Consider the following 20437-nt stretch of genomic DNA (forward strand, 5'->3'; position numbering starts at 1 on the left):
ATTTGCCAATACATTGACACTATTCCATTAACTAATTTTGGCTTAAAGATATTATAAGATACCAAGAGCAACTGTTAAACAATAAATAGTATATGGATTTTCTTAAAATAAATTAGGAACAGAAAACAAATATTTAAACAATGTTTTTATGCAATTATGGTTTTAAATGTATGATTTTAACATTTCAGTTTTTTTGTTTATTAAGGGTTGGAAAAGTTCATGGGAAGAAAAATATATTCCTTGGACAAATATGACTGGTGAAATCTACAGATACACAAATTAAATTTAGTATACTGCAGCATATTTTACTCTAAGTACCATAAATGCAGCTTCAGACCTGACTCATTCTATGCATATGTCCTGCCAAATGCATTTGATAATCTCTGTTTGGTTTATGCATGTTTGGAAGGAGGGTTTAGAAGTCTCAGGAGGAAAAGTTGCATTAGAATAATTCACTTGTTTTTGAGTTTGGCTACCACAGTAAAGTACGCATATACACAGCTGATCACCTTGAGCTTTTGTATCCTAAATAATTGAAACCCATTAGTGGAAACACAGATGTTTCTTTTCTTTTCATCTTGGTCTTAAAAACTCCAAATGAGAAGAATTTAATGAGAAAATCAGTTTTAAAGCAAAAATGTTTAAAGTTAGCATCCTCCTGCGAAATGGAGTATTTGTTTTTCAAAATACTTTAAAGGTAGAGTATTTTAGAACTTTGTGCAGGCTTCAGATCAATTTTAGTTGTCCTTCAGCTGCTAGGGCTGTAAGGACTGAAATAATCTTCAAGAGCAAGGTGTAGGTAGAAGGGCAGCTCACTGTTCAAAGCTACATTTCATACATCAATGCCTCAGAGTTTTGCCATTTACTTTTATCAGCACTTTTCCTTTTAGCATAAACAGGAAAATGAATCAGAGATGTTGAGGTTACTGCAGAGTGGGAAATGAAAGTGCTTCTATGTAACATAATTTTAGTATTCTGAATAAAGTGTGTACTAAAAAGTACACAGAGCGAATGAAGCCCTCATGGTAGGTTATATTCACTAATGATGAATAGGTTATGTTGACTGTAGGTGTTAAAGAGGAACATTTTTTGGATTAATTCAAAATTGCCTGCTGGGAGCTTCCTTACAGTAGTTCATATGTCTTAGGGGAAAGGCAGGTCTTATCTGTAGGTCTAGTAGGTCTGCAGTTCTTGTATATATGTAATATTTTCTCTGCTGTTTTAACTGAACATTTTAAACTACATATTTTTACATTTAACATTTTTACATTTTACATTAAAAAAAATAAATTTCAAGTACAGCTGCAACATATTCAAAATGGGCATTCTGTTTCCTGTGTATTGATCTGATTTTTCAACGTCTGTCTTGCATTAGTTCAGTATGCTATTATAAATTGCTGTGAGTATATGTTGTGTTTACAGAGGCAGTTGGACAATTGCCTGTGCAGAACAGCATGCATTGTAAATGAAACTCAGTGAAATAGTTGAAAGTACAGAAAATGGGAGATAAAGGCATTGAAGAGAGGCATCAGAAAAGGAAATTTTGACCTACCTGTTAGTGAGACACATCTCTTGAGAGGTTCTACATTTGAAAGGGCAGGAAAGGAAAAAGAGAATATCTGTGAGTACGATTAGAAAACTCACAATATTTCATGTTGTGCTTAGAGTTTGATTTCTGGAGTCATGTGATTTTGTTTGAACCCCTCAGCCTGGATTTGTAAAGCAAGTTTCTAACTCCTTATTTGCAATGACAGCTGTAAAATTGAAAGAAGGAATACGTGAACTGAAATTACTTAAAAATTGTGAACTCTCATGGCTATTTATGTGTTAATAACAATGTTAGGACGATGTCTAGAATATATTAATGACAAAATTCTCTGAAAGTACTGAAGACTAAATAATAAGCTTAATTTGCAGTAGGGGGTAAATAGTTTGATATTAGGAAAATACTTTAAACTACAAGAATAGTTGTAAATTAAAACACTTCACTTGGGAAGCTGTGGAAATACTGTCATTAGCAATTTGTTAACATAGATTAGATAAACCTAAGCCGTTCTTGATCAGTGTTTAATGTGACCCTGCCTCAGAATTTTTAAGTGGTCTAGATGACCTCTTGAGGTTCATTCCTGTCCTACAATTTGATTATTCTTAAAACAAGCATTTTTCTTAAGTGTTCTAATTTTTCAGACCTTTATTTACTGCTGAATTCCTACAGTCTTGTGGAGCTCTAGAAGAATCTCTAGTGTTTTATTATGCAAGCAAATTTTGACAGAAGAGACTTTGAAACTAATGTGTTCCAAATATGCCTTTAGTGCTTGGAAATGTTATGAGTCTACTAGAAACTGGCTGCAGATCCTCCAGGTATTTTTGTTCAGGTACCACATTACTGTATAAAACATAACAAAAAATTAGGCCAACTTCTGCTCTGAGACATCCACACCCACAAAGTGTTTTCAGTGAATCAGAGGGATTTAAACACACATAACCACAGAAAAAAAAAATAAAAAATGTTCTTAGATGAAAATTATTGCTTATTGCTAGTTAAAATTATGTAAATTTCCTGCAATTTTAAAGATAGGGATTAAAATAGTTTAAATGTATAATAGTTTAAATGTATAATATTTAACATACCTTAGCAGAACAGAATGTCCAGATGAAACTTTATGCCTATATTAATTGAGTACTCAATAAATAATAAAGGGCTAGTGCCATTATTATTGGACCACACTTGGTCCGTAGGGAATCATTCAAGATTTTATCAGTTTATCTGAAAGTGAAAGCTAGCCTAAATTATTTGTGAAAGAAAATCTGACCTTCAGAGAAAACTATTATTTATCTATTGATTATGAGAAATACCTCATTACTACTTTAGCTATTAATTAAGAGATAATAGAACTATGGTTACTGAAGATAATTAGCATTTGGCTTTCAATATTTATGAGCAGTGGATACGTTAGTAATGTTGTGGAGATTTATCTTCAAATATTCTATATGATTTTTGTGGAAAATACATGAAATGTAAGATGTTTCCTATTCTAAAATGCTTTGACTGGTAGCTATGCTTATTACAAATAATCACTTCAGTAGAAATAGATAATTCACTAAGAACGTAATCCACAAACTTATGCCTGTAAATATCTAAGTAGATGACAGTTTCTTCAGATATATCTATTACTTTTTTTCTTTTTACTTTTGCAATCCTTGATTTTATAACTTCAATGTGGAGTGTCTTAATCTGTGGTATTTGTTATCTATATGAATGGTCAGTCATAGGATCCTGCTTTTCAAATAAATAAACAAAAACCTATATATACATATAAATATAGTCAGGGTTCATTTCACATAAATATTTATGTATACCACTTTGGAATTTGATTTCTGGGGTTATTGATGTCAGTCTCATGAGTCAAAGAGATAAGGAGCAGGAATCATGGGCAAAGAACTACTACCACTGTTATTTTCAGAATAGCCACCCCCCTGATGTCTATAATTCATACATAAGGCATTTTGGACTATTTAACATCATGTCATACTCTTGTTATTTTCTCATATAACAAGGATATTAAAATTTTGTGCTTATGCAGAATCTTAGTCTTCCATTAGTAATATCGAAGAAGCAACCAGTAAGCTATACTCCCTCCTCATGCATTTGAGTGTTTTCCAACTAGAGAGAACATTTTACTTCTTTCTGATGTTCTGACATTGCCAAATCCTATAGCAATTATTATAACTAGCAAAACTAGGCAGACTTTGACCTGGAAAGTTGAGCAATGAGATGCTCGTTGCTAATGAAATTTAGAGTTTTGTGATGCTAGCAGTGACTGCTGTTCACTGATTTTCAGATCTCTATTCTCTGCATTGTTAATGCAGTAACATAACATTCTGGAAATGGTTTGTCATTTCTAGCTTTTAATTACTATTTCTCTATTATTATTTATTTATAAAGATAAATCTCTTCCTCTGCTTGCCCTTTTCTTTCGAAGTTTCATGATCTTTTCTGGCTGAGTGTCCCAAGAAACCCTGTAAATTTTTTAAATCTTACCCTTTGACCTTTTAATATGATGGAAAAGCTTTGTTTTTGCTCCTGGTTAAAATCTGGGATAGGAATTGCCAAAATTTGATTACTGTGTATGTCAGTTTTTAAACAGAAAAAAGCAAACATTTGTACAATCATCATATATATAGTATTTACTATAGCTCAACTTAGACTAAAACCGACAACAGAAAAAAAATTCAATGTTAAAACTAAAAATTGGGGTTGACACTCATGAACTCATGCCAATTTACCTTTGTTTCTTACTTTTCAATAGGGTGAATTAAGGACTAGATGTCAACCTAAATTTTTACCATTAACTTTAAATCTCCGTGCTTTTGTGGATTCAAGTTATTACTAGAACACAGCTTGTCTGTGATTTAATACTGGTTAATTCATAATCATTCATTCATGTATGGTACTAAAAGAGAATGCTTTTTGCTGCTTCTAGTTTAACTGGTTAAATTATGTAATATGGAATAGGAAGGAGAAAGTGTTCCAGTACGAAGCCAGAAGTCCAAAATCATGAGGGGAAGTTATTGCCATTATGTTTTAACTCTTCACTGCTATTTGTTATAACCAGTAACACCTGCTTGGTAACATTTTAAGTTAGCTACTTGGATATCTGTCAAGGTAAATTGTGAGTTTTAGAAGTAGATCACGCTGTAAAAATCCTAGTATAATTTTTCGCCATGGGAGAAAAAGAAAAACTAAGCTTCTTCTTTTGCAAACTGTAGGAATGAAACTTTGCTAAGATTCTTTAATGGCAGATTAGTTTCTGTAGAAGAATGCAGTTGTGTAGTACAAAATCATGCAAGTTTGTATCTCACTCATATGGGACTTTACCAAAGTTAATAGGAACACTTACCTAAGCAATGAATGCACAACTGATCTGATACAATAATAGAGAGGTTTTATATATATCATATATATTTTTCTTTTGATGCAACTGTTCTACATTCCAGTCTCAGCTGTAGACATTGTTGGTGGAATGTTAAGTGGGGTCTCTTTCTGACCTCAGTCCTCTCCTCAATTACATCTTAATAATGCACTGTGCTCTGCTAAGGAATTCTCTCTGGCTAATACATAGTCTTCTAACTGTATGAATTTTCAAACTATGCTCACTCACCTCTGAGTCAGTCTTCTGTAGGTAGTACATATATTTCAATTAACAGAGTGATTTAAACTAGAAGTAAGTCTAAAGAGCCCTTCTCTCAGCATTGACAACTGAAGAGATGGGTGGACCCTCACAAGATTTAAAAGATAATCAATAATAAGTTAATCATTGAAACATAAAAATAATGTTTGGAAGGAATATCTCTAAGTCATCTAGTTTAACTCTTCCATTTTGAAAATCTCCAAGGACCTAATTTCTTCCTCTCATCTTCATCTTGTTTCCTTTTACCTTTCATCTTAAATGGACCACAAACATGAAATGAACAGGCTGTAAACTAGTAAGAATTAAAGCACACAAAAATTCACTCTCAATCCCATAAACTAACTCCAATGAATTTAACAGAACATCATTAAAATTCATAGTTCATATTATATAAAGATAAAATTCATAGCTGCATAATGTAAAATATATATTATGTCTATGAACACAAGAAATTACCATAAAATTACACATAGTATATCTAAGCTATTGCTGAGAGAATATAAGGTAGCAAAAGAAACTCATCATGTGGTATCCACCTCATTCTGCTTCAGCCTTTGAGGACTCTGCTTGTTATCTCCCTGGTCTTTCAGCCTTTCCAGAAGTTTAACAAACTTCTAAAAAACTGCAGGAAAAAATAAATAGGAGGAATGATTTTTCGCCCTCACAAATTGAAAATATCCCCGCCTTGTAAGGAAATTAGCACCACTTGTGAATTCAAAACATCTTTTGAAAAAAGAAAAGGGGTGAAAATTTCGATATCTACTGTTGTCAGCATTCATACGTGATATGACTGACCATTATTTTTTTTTTATTTTAAGCTGAGACTGGGTCTTCCCCATCACAGAAGAGTCCAGGCATCTGACTATTGCACAAGTGGTTATCAGTGAGAGGAGCAGGTTCACTTTGTATAATAATTCACTGTACCAAATAAACATTCATAGCAATCTTCCTCTATTATTTACTCCCCAGCTATGAGATCTTCCCAAAAAAATAATTAATCAAAGACTGCATTTCTCTAAATTCTTCCCAAACAAACAGAAATGGAGAAAACATTTTCTGAAAATAATACATTTGTACATCAAGAAGTTGGGTGTTGTCAAAAATGTTTTTCAAATAAGTTAACTGACAAATAGCAGTATGCTTTAAATTGTTTCCTGCCTCAGGACATGTTATGCATAATAGCTCTTTGCTCACCTTGGTCAGTGTACTCTGACCAGCCTGTCTGTGTAAGAACGAGGGGAACTTGGTTATGCCATAACAAAAATGTGATGTATTCATTTATGTGAAGGAATGATATGTGGTTCAGGCTATTGTTATTATTTTAGAAAAATATTAAATACATTAATCATTGTTACATGGGTTGAAAATGACTTGGTCCAGCTAATAAATAAGTCCTGAAAAGAAGGAAATTTAACTTAATATACTTAGTATACCACAATATTGAAATACATGGAAGTGAAGCTGTCATTACTAAGCATTCCTAAGTGACAAATAAGAGGAAGTAATAAAATGTGTCTTCAAAAATTTGGAATCCCATCCAATTAACAAGACAAGGGGAGCAGTTATACACAGTTAATCAAATTAATAGGTTTCGGATTTCTAATGCTTTCTTTCTATGTAAGTCCTTTGAGGTTATAAGTAGTAGTATATATATATGCACTCCAAATGTGGGCAGTTGTAAAACTGATCTGTTATTCATAAGAAATTTCAACATTTTTATATGTTTTCTTATTCTGAAAAGAACATTAAAGTAAATAATTAGAAGTGATTGTGTAATAGATATTCAGAAGAATTTCTAGTTGAAAAAAATTGAGATGTTTCACCTTGATTGTTTTTTCTGAGCTACATTTGCAGGTTCCTATTTAAAATTTCTAGTGCATAAATTTTCAATAACTCCAGTCTTTGTGGACTGCAAGTTAATTCTTAAGGCAGGTACATTATTCTGTTCAATTGCTCCATATAAGTACTCAGATTTATTTATTTATTTCACCAAGAGAGCAAGGAAAAGCTAAGGGTAAAAATACAAAGAAAGAAAAAGCCCTATGTTTAACTCATACAGACACATTGCACACAATAGTTTTTTATTATTGTTAATTTTTTTATTATTATTATTATTTTCCATTGTACAATCTTGGTAAACAAATTAAAAAATACTGCACTGCCTTAAGAATTGATATGCAAAATCATCTTGGATGACATATCTTAGGATGTTAACATCTGTCTGTATGGTTTTCTGTGTGATTGAAAGCAGTATTTTGTATCATTGAAAATCAAGTCTTTGATGATTTGATGATTTAAGTACTGTTTTGTTGTGGTTTGGTTGGTTGGTTTTGGTTTTAGCTTTTAGGAATTTTTCCTCTGTTTAACTCATGACCTTTGGCAAACCCTAAAAATATTAGAATAATTCGAAGAAATTAAGAGGGGTTTTGTTTTGTTTTTAATGGGAACCAAAACAAAGTACAGAGTCTCTTCCTTTACTGAATATGGACATTAGAGGAATTCAAGACCAGGTTGTATGCTTTTCACATCAGAAAAAAATCTTTTCAGGAAACCATTTCATGTGTTCTCTAAAAATGTGTTTCTGATATATTGGTGACAAAAGCTTGGTAGCTTAAAAGAATCAGCAGAAATAGTTCTGTGGTTTCCATGGATCTTCTGTGTAAATGCATCTCTATTTAAATAGCCCTCTGGGTTTGTGAGTGAATACTTCTTGTAGACCAAGAAGATTTAATAATCAAAATGATATTATTTTTATTTAGTGTGTGGTTGCTTCATGTCTTAAACAAGACTGTTTGTTCTCTCACTTTGCCTGAGGATACATCTTGCTCTAGCTGTGTGATTAGATTTTAGATACATGCAGTTGAAAATAAACCCAATTACCTAAATAGATGGAAGGTAGAAGTAAATTGTGATTAGCACATAATTGTAAACCCAGAAATGCAGAAGCCTGAAACACGAACTCTGTTTAATTTTGATGATGCAGCACCTAATACTTAACAGTATTTTAAAGATGTGGCTTTTATTACCTTATCAGTAATAACCTCAGACACAGTAAGAATTCTGTAATAATTTGGAGTTTTAATATTTAAAAGCCAGTAAAGCTACCTCCATATATATCTATACATAGACAGTAAAAATATCTTGAACATTGTGGGTGGATGTTTTAAAATATGCATAGGATACACTGAAGAAATCTAGATAAAGAGATGTAATTTACCATTTTTCTGAACACTTCACAAGAAAGCAATTTATATGGAGATACTGATATATGGTACTAAATATTAAAACTATGCATGTTACACAGTGGGCAGGACATCTATAATTTTAAAGTATTTCTGAGAGTACACTGTATAATAGTAACCACCCAATCACTTTTATGCTACAAAAACCAGCTGATGCATTCAGCAGTTTTACATGCACTTATCTGTGAAGCTGTAATTTTCATTTTCATTAAAGAAAGCCCATTTTTTATGGCAGAAATAGCAGATTTCATGGGACAACGTTAAATTTCCTAAACACATTATTTTAATGACCTGTATCAATCAAATGGGCTTTATAAGATGCTTGAAATGTTTCAGGGCCAGCAGAGAAGATAAAAATGCTTTTCAGCTTGTGGTAGCTGTGCTTTCTTGCTACCATTTCCTCTCTGTAAGTACTACAGCCAACATTCACTGTTCAAGAGTAAAGAAAACCAGAGTAAAAATGGTATTAGTGTAAAAAAGACAAAATCTTTTGAAAACAGTGAATTTAAAGATTCCTATTTCTATGCTAGTTTTTGAGCCTTTGAAGTTCACATTTTTCACATGTTGTTTATAATTGTAATGGAAATTTACTTTCACTTATATCATGGTCTCTTTAAAGACTTCCTTAAAGGTTTATTAGATCATGCAATTTGTTTATATATGTGACTGTCTTTGAGACCTTCCCACTCTATTAACTGGCTAGGTAATCTAAGATGGATAGAAGTCATTAAGTTCCTGTAAGTTTCACATGGCTAGAGGGGCAGGTGAGTGTCAAAGATAAATATCTCAGAATAAGGGAAGACTGAAATGACAGAGAGAGACTAAGTGTCGTAACTATGGGAAAGATCTCAAGAGGATCTTGCACATTTTTAGACATCAAAGGAAATCATAAGACAAAATTTGTTGGAAATCACAGTTCAGTTGTTTCCATGCCCACCTAAAAGTTCAGTAGAGAAAGCTGAAATTCTTTATCACCTGCCCTCTGGAACAGGATTTAATATTACACAATATGATAGAAGACTTGCAAGAAATTGTGCAAATAACTATGTACTTTTTGTGGATATTCATATTTCTGAAGCATTTCTTGTATTTTTCCCTTTCTGATGAACAATTTTAATCACTCTGGAACTGTGGATAAAGGTCTTGCCCTTCATATAATATCATTTATTTATATATGAAAAAAAAAAGGAGAAGTCTATGTGAATTTAGGAGCAGAGAACTAATATGTCCTCCTTGGAGATATTTCCAAGGAGTTCTTGTGTTCTCTTTTCATAGTCTGTTTCCACACATCTGTCTTGAATGTTCAGCTGTTATTAGCAAAGCTAATAACAAGCCACCTGGGTCTACCAATAAAGTCCCTATCTTCATGACATCGATTGCTGGGTCGTGAATATCTTCTGAATCATTCTGTGCATGTACAGCAAAAAAAGTTAACAGAAAATATAACTAAGACCATTGTTCTCTAGAAAATGGACAGTTTCACATATTACTCGTGAAACTCATGCAGGCAAAACGATTCAACTCTAATGATGTAATTTAGCTTGTAATAAAAAATAAGATCTCAGAGTATCTCTTTTAATGCAACAAATAGATTTTGGTGCTGTTTTCTGATTCCTAAGACCAAATTTATGCCAAGCAGTGAATAAAGAACCCATAAATGTTCTCACCAAAGTTTTTGCTCCTCTGAAAGTAGAGAACAGTAGATTTTCAGATAATATATAAATTAGAAATCAAGGAGTTGACTACAGAACAAGTAAGTGTCAAACTCTACATCACATGAAACTCAGGAAGTTGTATTAATGAATTCCATAATTAAATATCAGATTGATATAAATCCCTTTTAAAAAATGTGATTTCAAAATTGAGTCATAGGGGATCAAAGATCAGAAACCCTTTAAGTGGCTTTCATAGCTGATCCAAATTTAAATATATTTCCTCTTGCTAGTGGTGTCATTTGGTCCCTTTTGCAGGCTTAATGAAATATGGCATCAAGTAAAAGCAAAGAAATCCATATTATCTATTTAAAATTCAAGGTGATTCTACTGACATGCATAAAATAGTGTTAATATAAAACAAATCAGATATTAAATAGATAGCAATATAAGGGTATAGCACTTACTGTCTTTGCATGTTTTACTTTTCATTTCACTTTCATATTATATAAAATGTCATTGTCATATATAGGCTGTTATCAGAATTTCTTGCCTTGATGAGGGTTGATAGGTTAATGGTTCTTTTATCCCCTTTGAAAAGCAGAAGGACATCTTGATGGTAATTGACTTTCTAAAGGTGTACGGCAATGCTCAGTGAAGCAGTTGCATTTGATTCAGTAGGCTGGAACTGCAAAATAATTTCAGCTAACAGCTCTACACCAGAGTAGTCAAATGGCTGGAAAAATAAGGTAGCAATGTATTGCTCAGAACAAGAGTATCAGCCATTTCTCTTCTATAAATTAACTGTGGAAACAATTGAAAAACCTGTTGTGCTTCCTAGGGATAAAGTGATTGTGCAAATAGAAAATACTCAAAGCATGAATTATTGGAAGGGTGAGGCTTTCTGCTATTATTTTTATCCAAGTATTGCCATAGAGTTTTCTCTGTGATCCCTATTCTCTTTTTAAACGTTTTAAAAAATATACATAGATAGATACATATTCTTCAAGAAATAGTGATACATTTATATTCTTTCTCATCAACACATTATATAATATTTTACTTACTACTTCAGAATTAAATTCAGCATGAGTACCTCCATATCTTGACTGAAGTTATTTATTCGTTAAGCCTGAGCAGTAGAAATCAACAGAGCTAAATTGAAGTAGGAGTCAGTTCTTTCTGATTTCCAACAATCTCCAAAGCATTCTCCAGAAAGATAAAGAACTAGATAAGAAAATAGCAAGGTCTCCCTTGCTTGTTAAATGAAATAACTTTTCAGGTTGGTGTAGCTACACAAGAGTCAATAGTTATCTTTTCTTCTGAATTTTCTCTTTCTTTTTTCCAAGTTTTTGGTGGTATTTTTTCTTTTGTTTGTTTTGCTGGTTGTTTTTGGTATATGCATTTTTGTTTTTCTTTTCTCTCTTCTGACTCAGGCTGGCCTACAGGGTAACCCTTTACCCTTTCTGCCAGGCAGAAAAAGAAGCTCACTCTATCTACTGCAGTGGGCTAACATGAAAGAGGCAAGTGTTTCTGAAGATGTTTGATAGATGAGGCTTCATGTTTTCTATGACTAACATTCTCCCTCTTTATTACCTAGATTTCCATATTAAGGCCAGATCCAACAAAGTATTTAAATTCCAGTGTCACAGCCAATTTTACTTAAAATTAGAGCCCAGTTTTGTTGAATGAGGGTCTAGACGTCTTAAGTTGAGCAACAAATCTGCAGAGAATTTTCTTAATGGCTTTGTCATTCATCTCTCTGCACTTTAGTTTCTGCCTCTAAACGGAAAAGATTATACATATTCTCACAGGGACATTCTGAAGATTAATTAATGTTTGTGAAGCTCTTAATTTGCAATTAGATCTAGAAAGAAGGGATACATATATATTTATTTATATATATGCAAATAAAATAATATCTACCTATACAGTGAGCTTTGCCCCATCAGTGCTGAATGAGTGAAAGTTCTTGTGGAAAATAAAAAGGAATGTAAACAGGTAGTTAAAATGAATAATAATATTTACACATTTAGGTGCTAGATGCAGTTTCCACACAATTCTTTGTTTTGTATTATCTACCTTCAAGAGTTTGACTTTGCTAATAACACTAAAATAAACTTTAATATTGCATACTGTGATCTGTTCTCTCTCCCCCCTCCCCTTTTTTTTGGTGTCACCTCCGTGTTTATATTACACTTGCAGACAGGGAGGCAACACAAGCAATAAATATGAACCTCTGGGGGGCAGGGGAATAAGCAATAAGGTTTTGTGGGTTACACCCAAAAAGCCAAGGTCTCATCCTTTTTGGAGCACAGGAAGAATTCCAGTCAAGGGTCTTAATCTGGAATCAAGTTAGGGCTAGAGAAAAGCCAGACACTCAAGCAAGAAATTCATCACTGGGTAGAACTCTCCTTTCACTCAGTGACTTACTGAGTAATATTTATGGAAATAAACTTAGAAGAATATACTGTATGTTAAGTTAGCAGAATTGATGCTGCCTGCAGGCTATTGCAGTCATTCTTGCTGACATTATCCTGTTTCTATCAGATTGGCTATGTAGCTCCCAGTATTTTGTTGTAGAATTCGCTTTACAAGAGGAGTTTTTGCTGAAAGGAAGCTGGAATATAGTAAGATGTGATGTCAACACAGGGACATCACCTCAAGCAGTGTCTGCTTCTGTGCTGGGGATTTTTTGTGTTTATGTTGCTGCTTGTAATAAAATATATGGTACTCACTGGTCTCAGGCAGCTGCAGCAGGAACTTAGGGGTGCCCTCTCATGTTCAATGAGTATGATTCCTCACCTCACAAATTACTGCACATCATTTGAGTGCATCTGCATAGTCTGACTTTCAGGCCTCAGGTGGTGCCTGCACTGCAGCTAGAAGGTGCAAATGCAGTGTGCAGAAGCCTACCATGCTAGCTTTAATCTAATTAGATTGGGTAACAACATTATTGAAGATGTGATAGAATGAGCTTCACTAAATAAATGTATGCTGATGTGAGAGCCTGCTAGGAATCCTCAGGATATCCCTGCGTGGCCTAAAACAACAATATACAAATCTTAAATCTCTTCGCAAAGGCTATTGAAGCAACAGGTTGGCAGTTGCTTCAAAGTCCAAAATCACCCCACAGGTTTTATGCTCTTCCCTGTAAAACAATTTAAAAATATTATATAAATTAACTATTTGTCAAGATCAATTTTTAGATGAAAAAAGCTTTAATTTTCTCCCTGTGGTTTCCCAGTCTTTAAAGATCCGTGTGCATGGCTATGTCAACTACAAGTCCTCTGTGTTAGCTGGCTCCTTCAAAAGAGTCAGATCTGTCAAAGCAGGGATCTCCAAATAGCCCATCTTCTTTCTGCTTCCTACAGCATTTCATTACTGGTAACCTGAGTATCACCCTTCACTTCCTTGAATGGTAGAAGTGTAACACAAGTTGATGAAATTGGCTCTGAGACCTGAGTTACTGCTTGTTTTTTTCGTAGAGAAGAGGAGACAACCCACTGGTATAGTGAGAAAACAATCTCCTAAATCCCACAGTTCCAGTCTCACTAAGTCATTGGTGTAGAGCCAGGGCTTGTATATATTTCATACGAAATATCTTTTATCATGTTTACAAAAATCAGAGAAAGTAATTGAAAGATGAAAGCTGGTTACTAAGCCAAAGGCTGTAGACCTTTCAAGCTTTAAAACCAAGACCGTCATGAGAGGAAGTAGTAAATGTAAGCTAGGCAAACAGTGTCAGAGAAATATATATACATATATATATATATATAATTTTTTTTTAATTTTTTTTTTTTTTGAGGGGAAAAAGAGAAGGTGGAGAAGTATCTCTCCAGTTACAGCCCTTAACTCAGACCACTTGAACAGATCTGGAAGCTCCATGTATGTGCTCAGCAACCCTGTATGAAATACCAGTAGATGTTAGTGCTAGTGTTGCACAGGGAATAATCATAGAATCATAAAATATCCCGAGTTGGAAGGTACTCATAAGGATCATCAGGTCCAACTCCTGGCACTACACAGGTCTACCCAAAAGTTTAGACCATGTGACTAAGTCCAATCACTTCATAAATTCAGACAGGCTTGTTGCAGTGACTATTTCACTGGGGAGCCTGTTCCAGTGTGCGACCACCCTCTCGGTGAAGAACGTCTTCCTGATGTCCAGCCTAAACTTCCCCTGCCTCAGCTTAACACTGTTCCTATGGATCCTATCATTGGTGTAATAATAAAATAATGCACAAAAGGCTCGTCCTCCACGAGCCAAGCTTTGTAGGGAGTAACAGGGAAGCACCCTACCCAGGGAATCCATCAGCAAGGAGCTTTCTTCTTGCTCCTGCTTGAACCCCTGGAGAGGCAAACCCTGTTTCTTGGGCTTGGAGACATATACCTAGATAGTATGATATGCCCAGGCTCTTCATTTAGAGTACTAGGTGCTGTGTGTTTAAACATATGATAGGATTTAAGGAGTCTCATTCTGAAACAGGTTTTCTGCATAACCTTGAACACCTAATCTCTTCTTGTTTGTTTTCTCATCTATACAGCAGGGAAAATAGTGTTTGTTGGTCACACAGGGGGTTGCAAGGCTAAATTAATTCTTGTTATAAAGCACTTTAATTCTCTTAGATAAAAGGTTCTCTACAAGTACAAATCCTAGCTATTTAGTATCAATGTTTTCTTCACATTTTCATTCATTCATTTCATCCATTTAATTTAATTTTTTTTTTTTTTACACTAATCATCTCATCTGAGTGTTAAAGAAGAAATTGATAAAAACTTTTTTTTTTTTTTTTCCATTTAGATTGTATTTATACTGGTCTAAATTATTTATTTATTAAGTGTAAAATTAACTTCCTCACAACTAACATCTATGTGGATTTTCATGAACAATACTTCTCCTTTTGGTGATGTATCCAGGAGCTCACACAAATGAGACAGGACAGGAATTTGGCTAGATTTTGCCATGCTTCTGAAGCACCGAATAGCTAAGTGCTTGCAGAACATCTGATGCTACCGTTGTCTTGTACAGCAGCTTGCTGAAAGTGTGAGATATGATGTAGGTTATCTAACACCCAAATACAGGCTTGTATGAGACTTTAAATAATGATATGATTTAAATGTATGTATCTGATTTGTAAAAAGTGGCTGCTCTGCAAAAAATGAAATTATAGATTGCATTGTAGGTAAATTCTATGGTGTAATCACTTCAGATGAATTTGAAGTGCAGTTTCCTATACTTCCTTCTATACTGTTTTTCTGCTTTTTACTATTTCTTAGACAAATTGGGATTAAATTTTCTATGCCTCATTGCTTACCCTAGTCATTTCCTGAAGTTTCAAAAAATGTCATTGAACATCTTTGTTAAAAATAATAATAAGCTATTAAGCTAGCTTATTCAATATGCTCAAGTCAAAAGATACTCACAATCATTAAAATGCAGTGAATGAGTGGATTTTGTAAGGATGCAGCTTGTTCATTGGAATTTGTTGAGCTTTACAGAATAAGCCAAGTTTGAAGAAAATGTATATATTCAATGACTTTGAAGTTATAAAAGCTGAAAGGGTTTTTGATGAATGTCGAGGATGATTTTCTCTGCTCTGTTTACAGCTTAGATCATTAGGACAAAGACTGACTGTAAATGTTAACGTGAAATTTTCTGAGGCCTGGCTTCTAATTCTGCTTCCCAAGGACATGGGGGAAACAAGTGAAGAAATTTTTAACACTAATTCAGGGTTGGACTTAAATGGTCAAAGTTACTATGTCTCTGTTTCTGTAAAAATCCTGCCTTGCAATGGCTGAAAAAAAAATTCTAATTTATGTATCATGTTTTAGAAAACTAGTGGCCTGATTCTGCACAGAATGTGTTCTTTATATTATCAGGCTCTTCTTAGTCCTTTTGGACGATGTAATATCAATGATTGGAAAGTGTTTGCATCCCTGCCTAATGTTTCCCACGGCAAAGGAATGTGTTGTAAATAAACTTTTTTTTTTTTCTACTGAGAGAAGAGCACAGGTTGAAATAGAAAATCAGTTGGGATGTTCAGAGAACTAGCTGAGCTTCTAAGTTCAGTGAAACATTTGCTCTGTTGTCGCTAAGCAGCGTTCCTGCCAGCTGTAGCCTTTCATGTGCCAGGCACTGGTGCTCTCCACCTCAGAGGCCACAGCAGTTGAAGTGCTGTGCTCCACGTGTAATTTCGTGCTTTGCTTATGTAAATGGAAATGTGAGGACAAAATATTTTGCTGCATTTGGACATAGGAATGCAGGATGCCAACTTCAGTGAGGCATCCCCTAGGACTTTAATTTAAGCCTAATGATGATACATTGGGATGACTGCTGTTTCCAAGTAGCTCAGTGGCATTTAACCAGTTAAAGGGGTAAGAAACTTTGTGCTTTCTGTCTTCAAATACAAGTCTCTAAAGAAAGATTAACATGGAGATTAACACTCTTCTTAGATATTTATGAGATCTTGCTGAAGTTTTAGAGGCCCTCACATTTTAATGCATTTGCAAGGCTGGATATTTAAAGGTATTTAATGAACAAAAGTATGGTACATGCAAAGTGATATTTAATACTCCTGATTGCTCCAGATTACTCCTCTGTTCAGAAAAAAAATATATATATATATATATATTTATTTTGAAAAGTTGGTTGCTTCTTCCTTCTTTGCCTAACTCAACTCCATTTCATCTGTCATCCAGGAACTAGGAAACAGTTTCTGTGAATTTACTGAATTTCACTGAGAAAATTTTCAGGTTAAAATGAAAACAGTTGTCTGTTGTCTGTATTATATAGTTTTAATAGATATTTTTAATATATAATACACATTTAATAATTACTAAATACAAATACATAGGTAAGTGAAACGAGTATTTTTATTTGAAATGTAGGTTCTTTCATTAGAAAAGGTTTTGTTCTCCATATGACTGCAATAGTAACTACATTTACTAAGATTACTGATAGTAACTATTACTAAGGATTTAGTAGTAACTCTAGAGTAACTCTTCAAGACACTGAAAAGAGGATCCATTTAAATATCAAATATTAAGCTCTGTTTGCTTTATAAACTGCAGTGTTTATTGTGATAATACTTTGGTTTTGCTTTCTGATTTTTAAGGACATTTTTAATGTTTTGGGCAATATTGTATAGTCAAGAAACTTCATGAAATAACAACAGTTTACAAAGAACTATTCAGCTACAAGTCAGGCAAATTAAAATATCAGTTGTTATCTCTCAACAGATTTTATCTGATTAGTGGTGGAGTTCCTTTTATTATATGTGGGATTACAGCAGCAACCAATATCAATAATTATGGGATTGAAGGCAATGCACCATAGTAAGTATTACAATAAATACTGTTACAATAGAAATTTTAAGAAAACATTTTTATTATTATGCTTATAAATATAAATGACTTTGTAAAGGGTACAGACATGCTATTTGGGATGCCATTTAATATGAAATTTTATGAATTGATAGGTATGAAAGAGTGATTTGTTAATCTGAGGCCTGCTGCTTCACATCTGCCAGTTTGACTCCATTATGGTCAATAGAGACACTTCTCATTTATAAAATCACCTCTCATTTACACCTGAGTAACTGAAAGAATATTATAAAATGGAAGGCATGTTTAATGGGACCTTTAAGTAAATACTTTTAATTCATTAAGTTATCTGCCTTGAATTGATATTCTCCAGGATAACTTATTTAAAGTAAGTTACAAATCATTAAGTGAAGAAAAGGACAAGAAAAAATCCCCATTCCTCCTACCCCCCAAAAAAGATAAAATTTTGGATTTTCACCATATGGAAATTTTTCAGTCAACATGTCTTGCAGTCATGACATAACTCTCTTGTGTACTAGCATATTAGTCTTCAGTGTATCTCTGCAAGGTGTCCAGGCATCATAATGTTGTTAATTCTTGGCTCGAAACATGAGAGATCAACAAAGAACAGTAAGCCTCTCCATAAAAGCATGGCAGAAAGTGAATTAGACTGTAAAGTTAAATAGATTCTATGTAAATGACCAATATGGTAATGACTGACACACTAATGGATAAATGAATCTATTAGTGCTCTGCCAGCACCTTGTTGCTTGTACTTTGGAGGATGTTACTCTTAGTTACTGCTTTGAGCATCTATTATAATGCATTTGAAGCTAGCTATGTTCTGTGTAAGAAGAGTGGAAATTGAAGCAGAATGGTTTGTAAGTGAACATTTGGCTCCTTAAAAGCATTTTTATAGGTAATTGAAATTTAAATTCTGGTAATAAATTAGTGCATACAGTGGCTAACTGTTTGCTTTGCCTAGGGCCCAACTCATATTCATATATTTATTCAAACTTATCCAATTAGACAATCACTTATAATCAACAGTATATTAAAAGGCTCAATTATTTATGTTCATAAATGTGTGAGACATTTTAGGTTTTGGCACATTTACAGAGGTTATACTTCTTTAATGATGTTAATCATAGCCAATCAGTACATGGTATCACAATCTCTATTGAAAACAAGGCACAGGTGAGGGATGGTTTTAAAAATGAATAAAAATCATCTAATTCAACAACAGCATAGTGGGTTATATGCCTTATTCATTTTTAATAGTATTAGCACAGAAAAATGTAGATGCACAAACTTGAACTTTTTTTTACGGAACTGATTTTTGAAGTGATCCACAATGAGATTCCACTTGAAATAAGAGCATCCCAAGAGACTGTTCCACTGGGGAACATTCCATTTTCCACTTTGCATCAAATATGCAGCATTCAAATTCAAATGTACTTCAAGTATTTATGTAGCTTAGTGCTGCATGTTTATCCAATTAAATATAGGTAGTAACTTACCTATCTTTTCACAGATATTTTTCATGGAATCTTTTCATGTGCATGTCTGACAGCAAAATATATACCCCTTGGATGATTTCTAAGTTCATTAATAAATGGAATGGGTGTATGTTTTTGTTTAAGGTTCAGATTTAAAAAAAAAAAAAAAAAAGGTATTTATGCTGCAGTTTGTCATGTTGAATACCCAGTGGGACCTCATCGTTTTCAGCTGAGACGTTCTCAGCTTGGAAGATAAATTTGTTCTGTCCTTTTTATAGTAAGTGGTGGATGATTCCTGGCTTGACAAGAATGGGATATCAGAAGGTTCCTCACTGTAATGGAGGGACTGCGACCAATCACGTATGCCTAAATGGGTACAAAGTGTCACACAGGGTTGCTTTTAGAGCTGGAACAGATCATGACAGATCGCCTCGTCTGTCCTTCTGACCCAGTGGGAAATTAGCTATATTCAAACTATTGCTGACAGTTATTTATCTGAGGTGTTTTAAATGCTCAAATAATGGATACACCACGCTTTATTCCAATGACTTATTACCATAATTAACCTAACAGCTAGAAAACTTTTTGAAAATTTAATTTAAACCTTTTTTTCTTTTTTTTTTTTCTGAAGTTTGAGATACTTACTTTTTGTTACAGTCCAACAAACAAGGAAATTAACTTCTCTTTCCAGTAATCCATGCAACATTTAGAAATAAAGAACCTAATAACAGCTGTGCTAGCTTAGACCACCAGCTCAGTATCCTGTCTGTAACAATGGGTAAAAGTAGATTGTAAAGAAGAGTAAAAACTGGGCAAATATTAATTCTTGCCCCACCCCCAACCCAAATTCTCCTAAAGTCCATCTAGGATTTCAATAGCCTGAAGTGTTTTCTTCTCTGATGTTTATCGGCTCATTCATCCTCAGGACAGTCCTGTTAGACTGCTGCTAAATTATGCAGCTGACTGAGGTTTATTCATCTCATACTGGCCAAGAACTATTTTAAGCTTCTTTGAAATAGTCATAGTTACAGTATTTAAAGCTCAGCAAATAATAATGCTACAGTAATATTATGCTACCAGTGTATTACAAAGAGGCTGTCAATTACCTTAGTTTTTCTGATAGCATTCAATAACTATATAAATAATTCATATAAATTAACTGCCAGGACTTTCAGAAAGTGTTGAGAACCCAGAAATGCCATGTAACTTTTGGGTCTGCTCACTGTGGAAATTGGTGACACTGTTCAACTGAAACACATTTTTCAGTCTCCTCTTATTACTCAGCCAGTTCTCCCCTTTGGCAAAAAGAATATTGCCTGAGAACAATCTTCAAACTTAAGAAGATGTCCCATTGAAATCTGTACATTTCTATTGCTCACACATATTGTATAAGCTATGCCTCATTTGCTTTTTTATCAATGTATTAGAGCTGACATTTTTAATACTGGAGGTTGACATAAATAGACTTCAGTGGAATTCTAAACTGACCTAGATTTCTTTGAAATTTTCATCCCTAATATGCTCTA

General features: G+C 33.7%; 1 protein-coding gene across 5 annotated transcripts in view; it reads left to right on the forward strand.

The window, feature by feature from the left end:
• The window catches only part of ADGRA1 (adhesion G protein-coupled receptor A1), a 278100-nt gene that overhangs the window by 253274 nt on the left and 4389 nt on the right, over nt 1-20437 (forward strand). For all 5 annotated transcript variants that reach the window (XM_082765151.1, XM_082765152.1, XM_082765153.1 and 2 more), the window contains one exon: nt 17329-17424. In XM_082765151.1, coding sequence (XP_082621277.1) covers nt 17329-17424 — 96 coding nt within the window. The remainder of the gene's footprint in view (nt 1-17328; nt 17425-20437) is intronic.

This window comes from Aythya marila (assembly GCF_965140915.1).
Source record: "Aythya marila genome assembly, chromosome: 7".
Lineage (NCBI taxonomy): Eukaryota > Metazoa > Chordata > Aves > Anseriformes > Anatidae > Aythya > Aythya marila.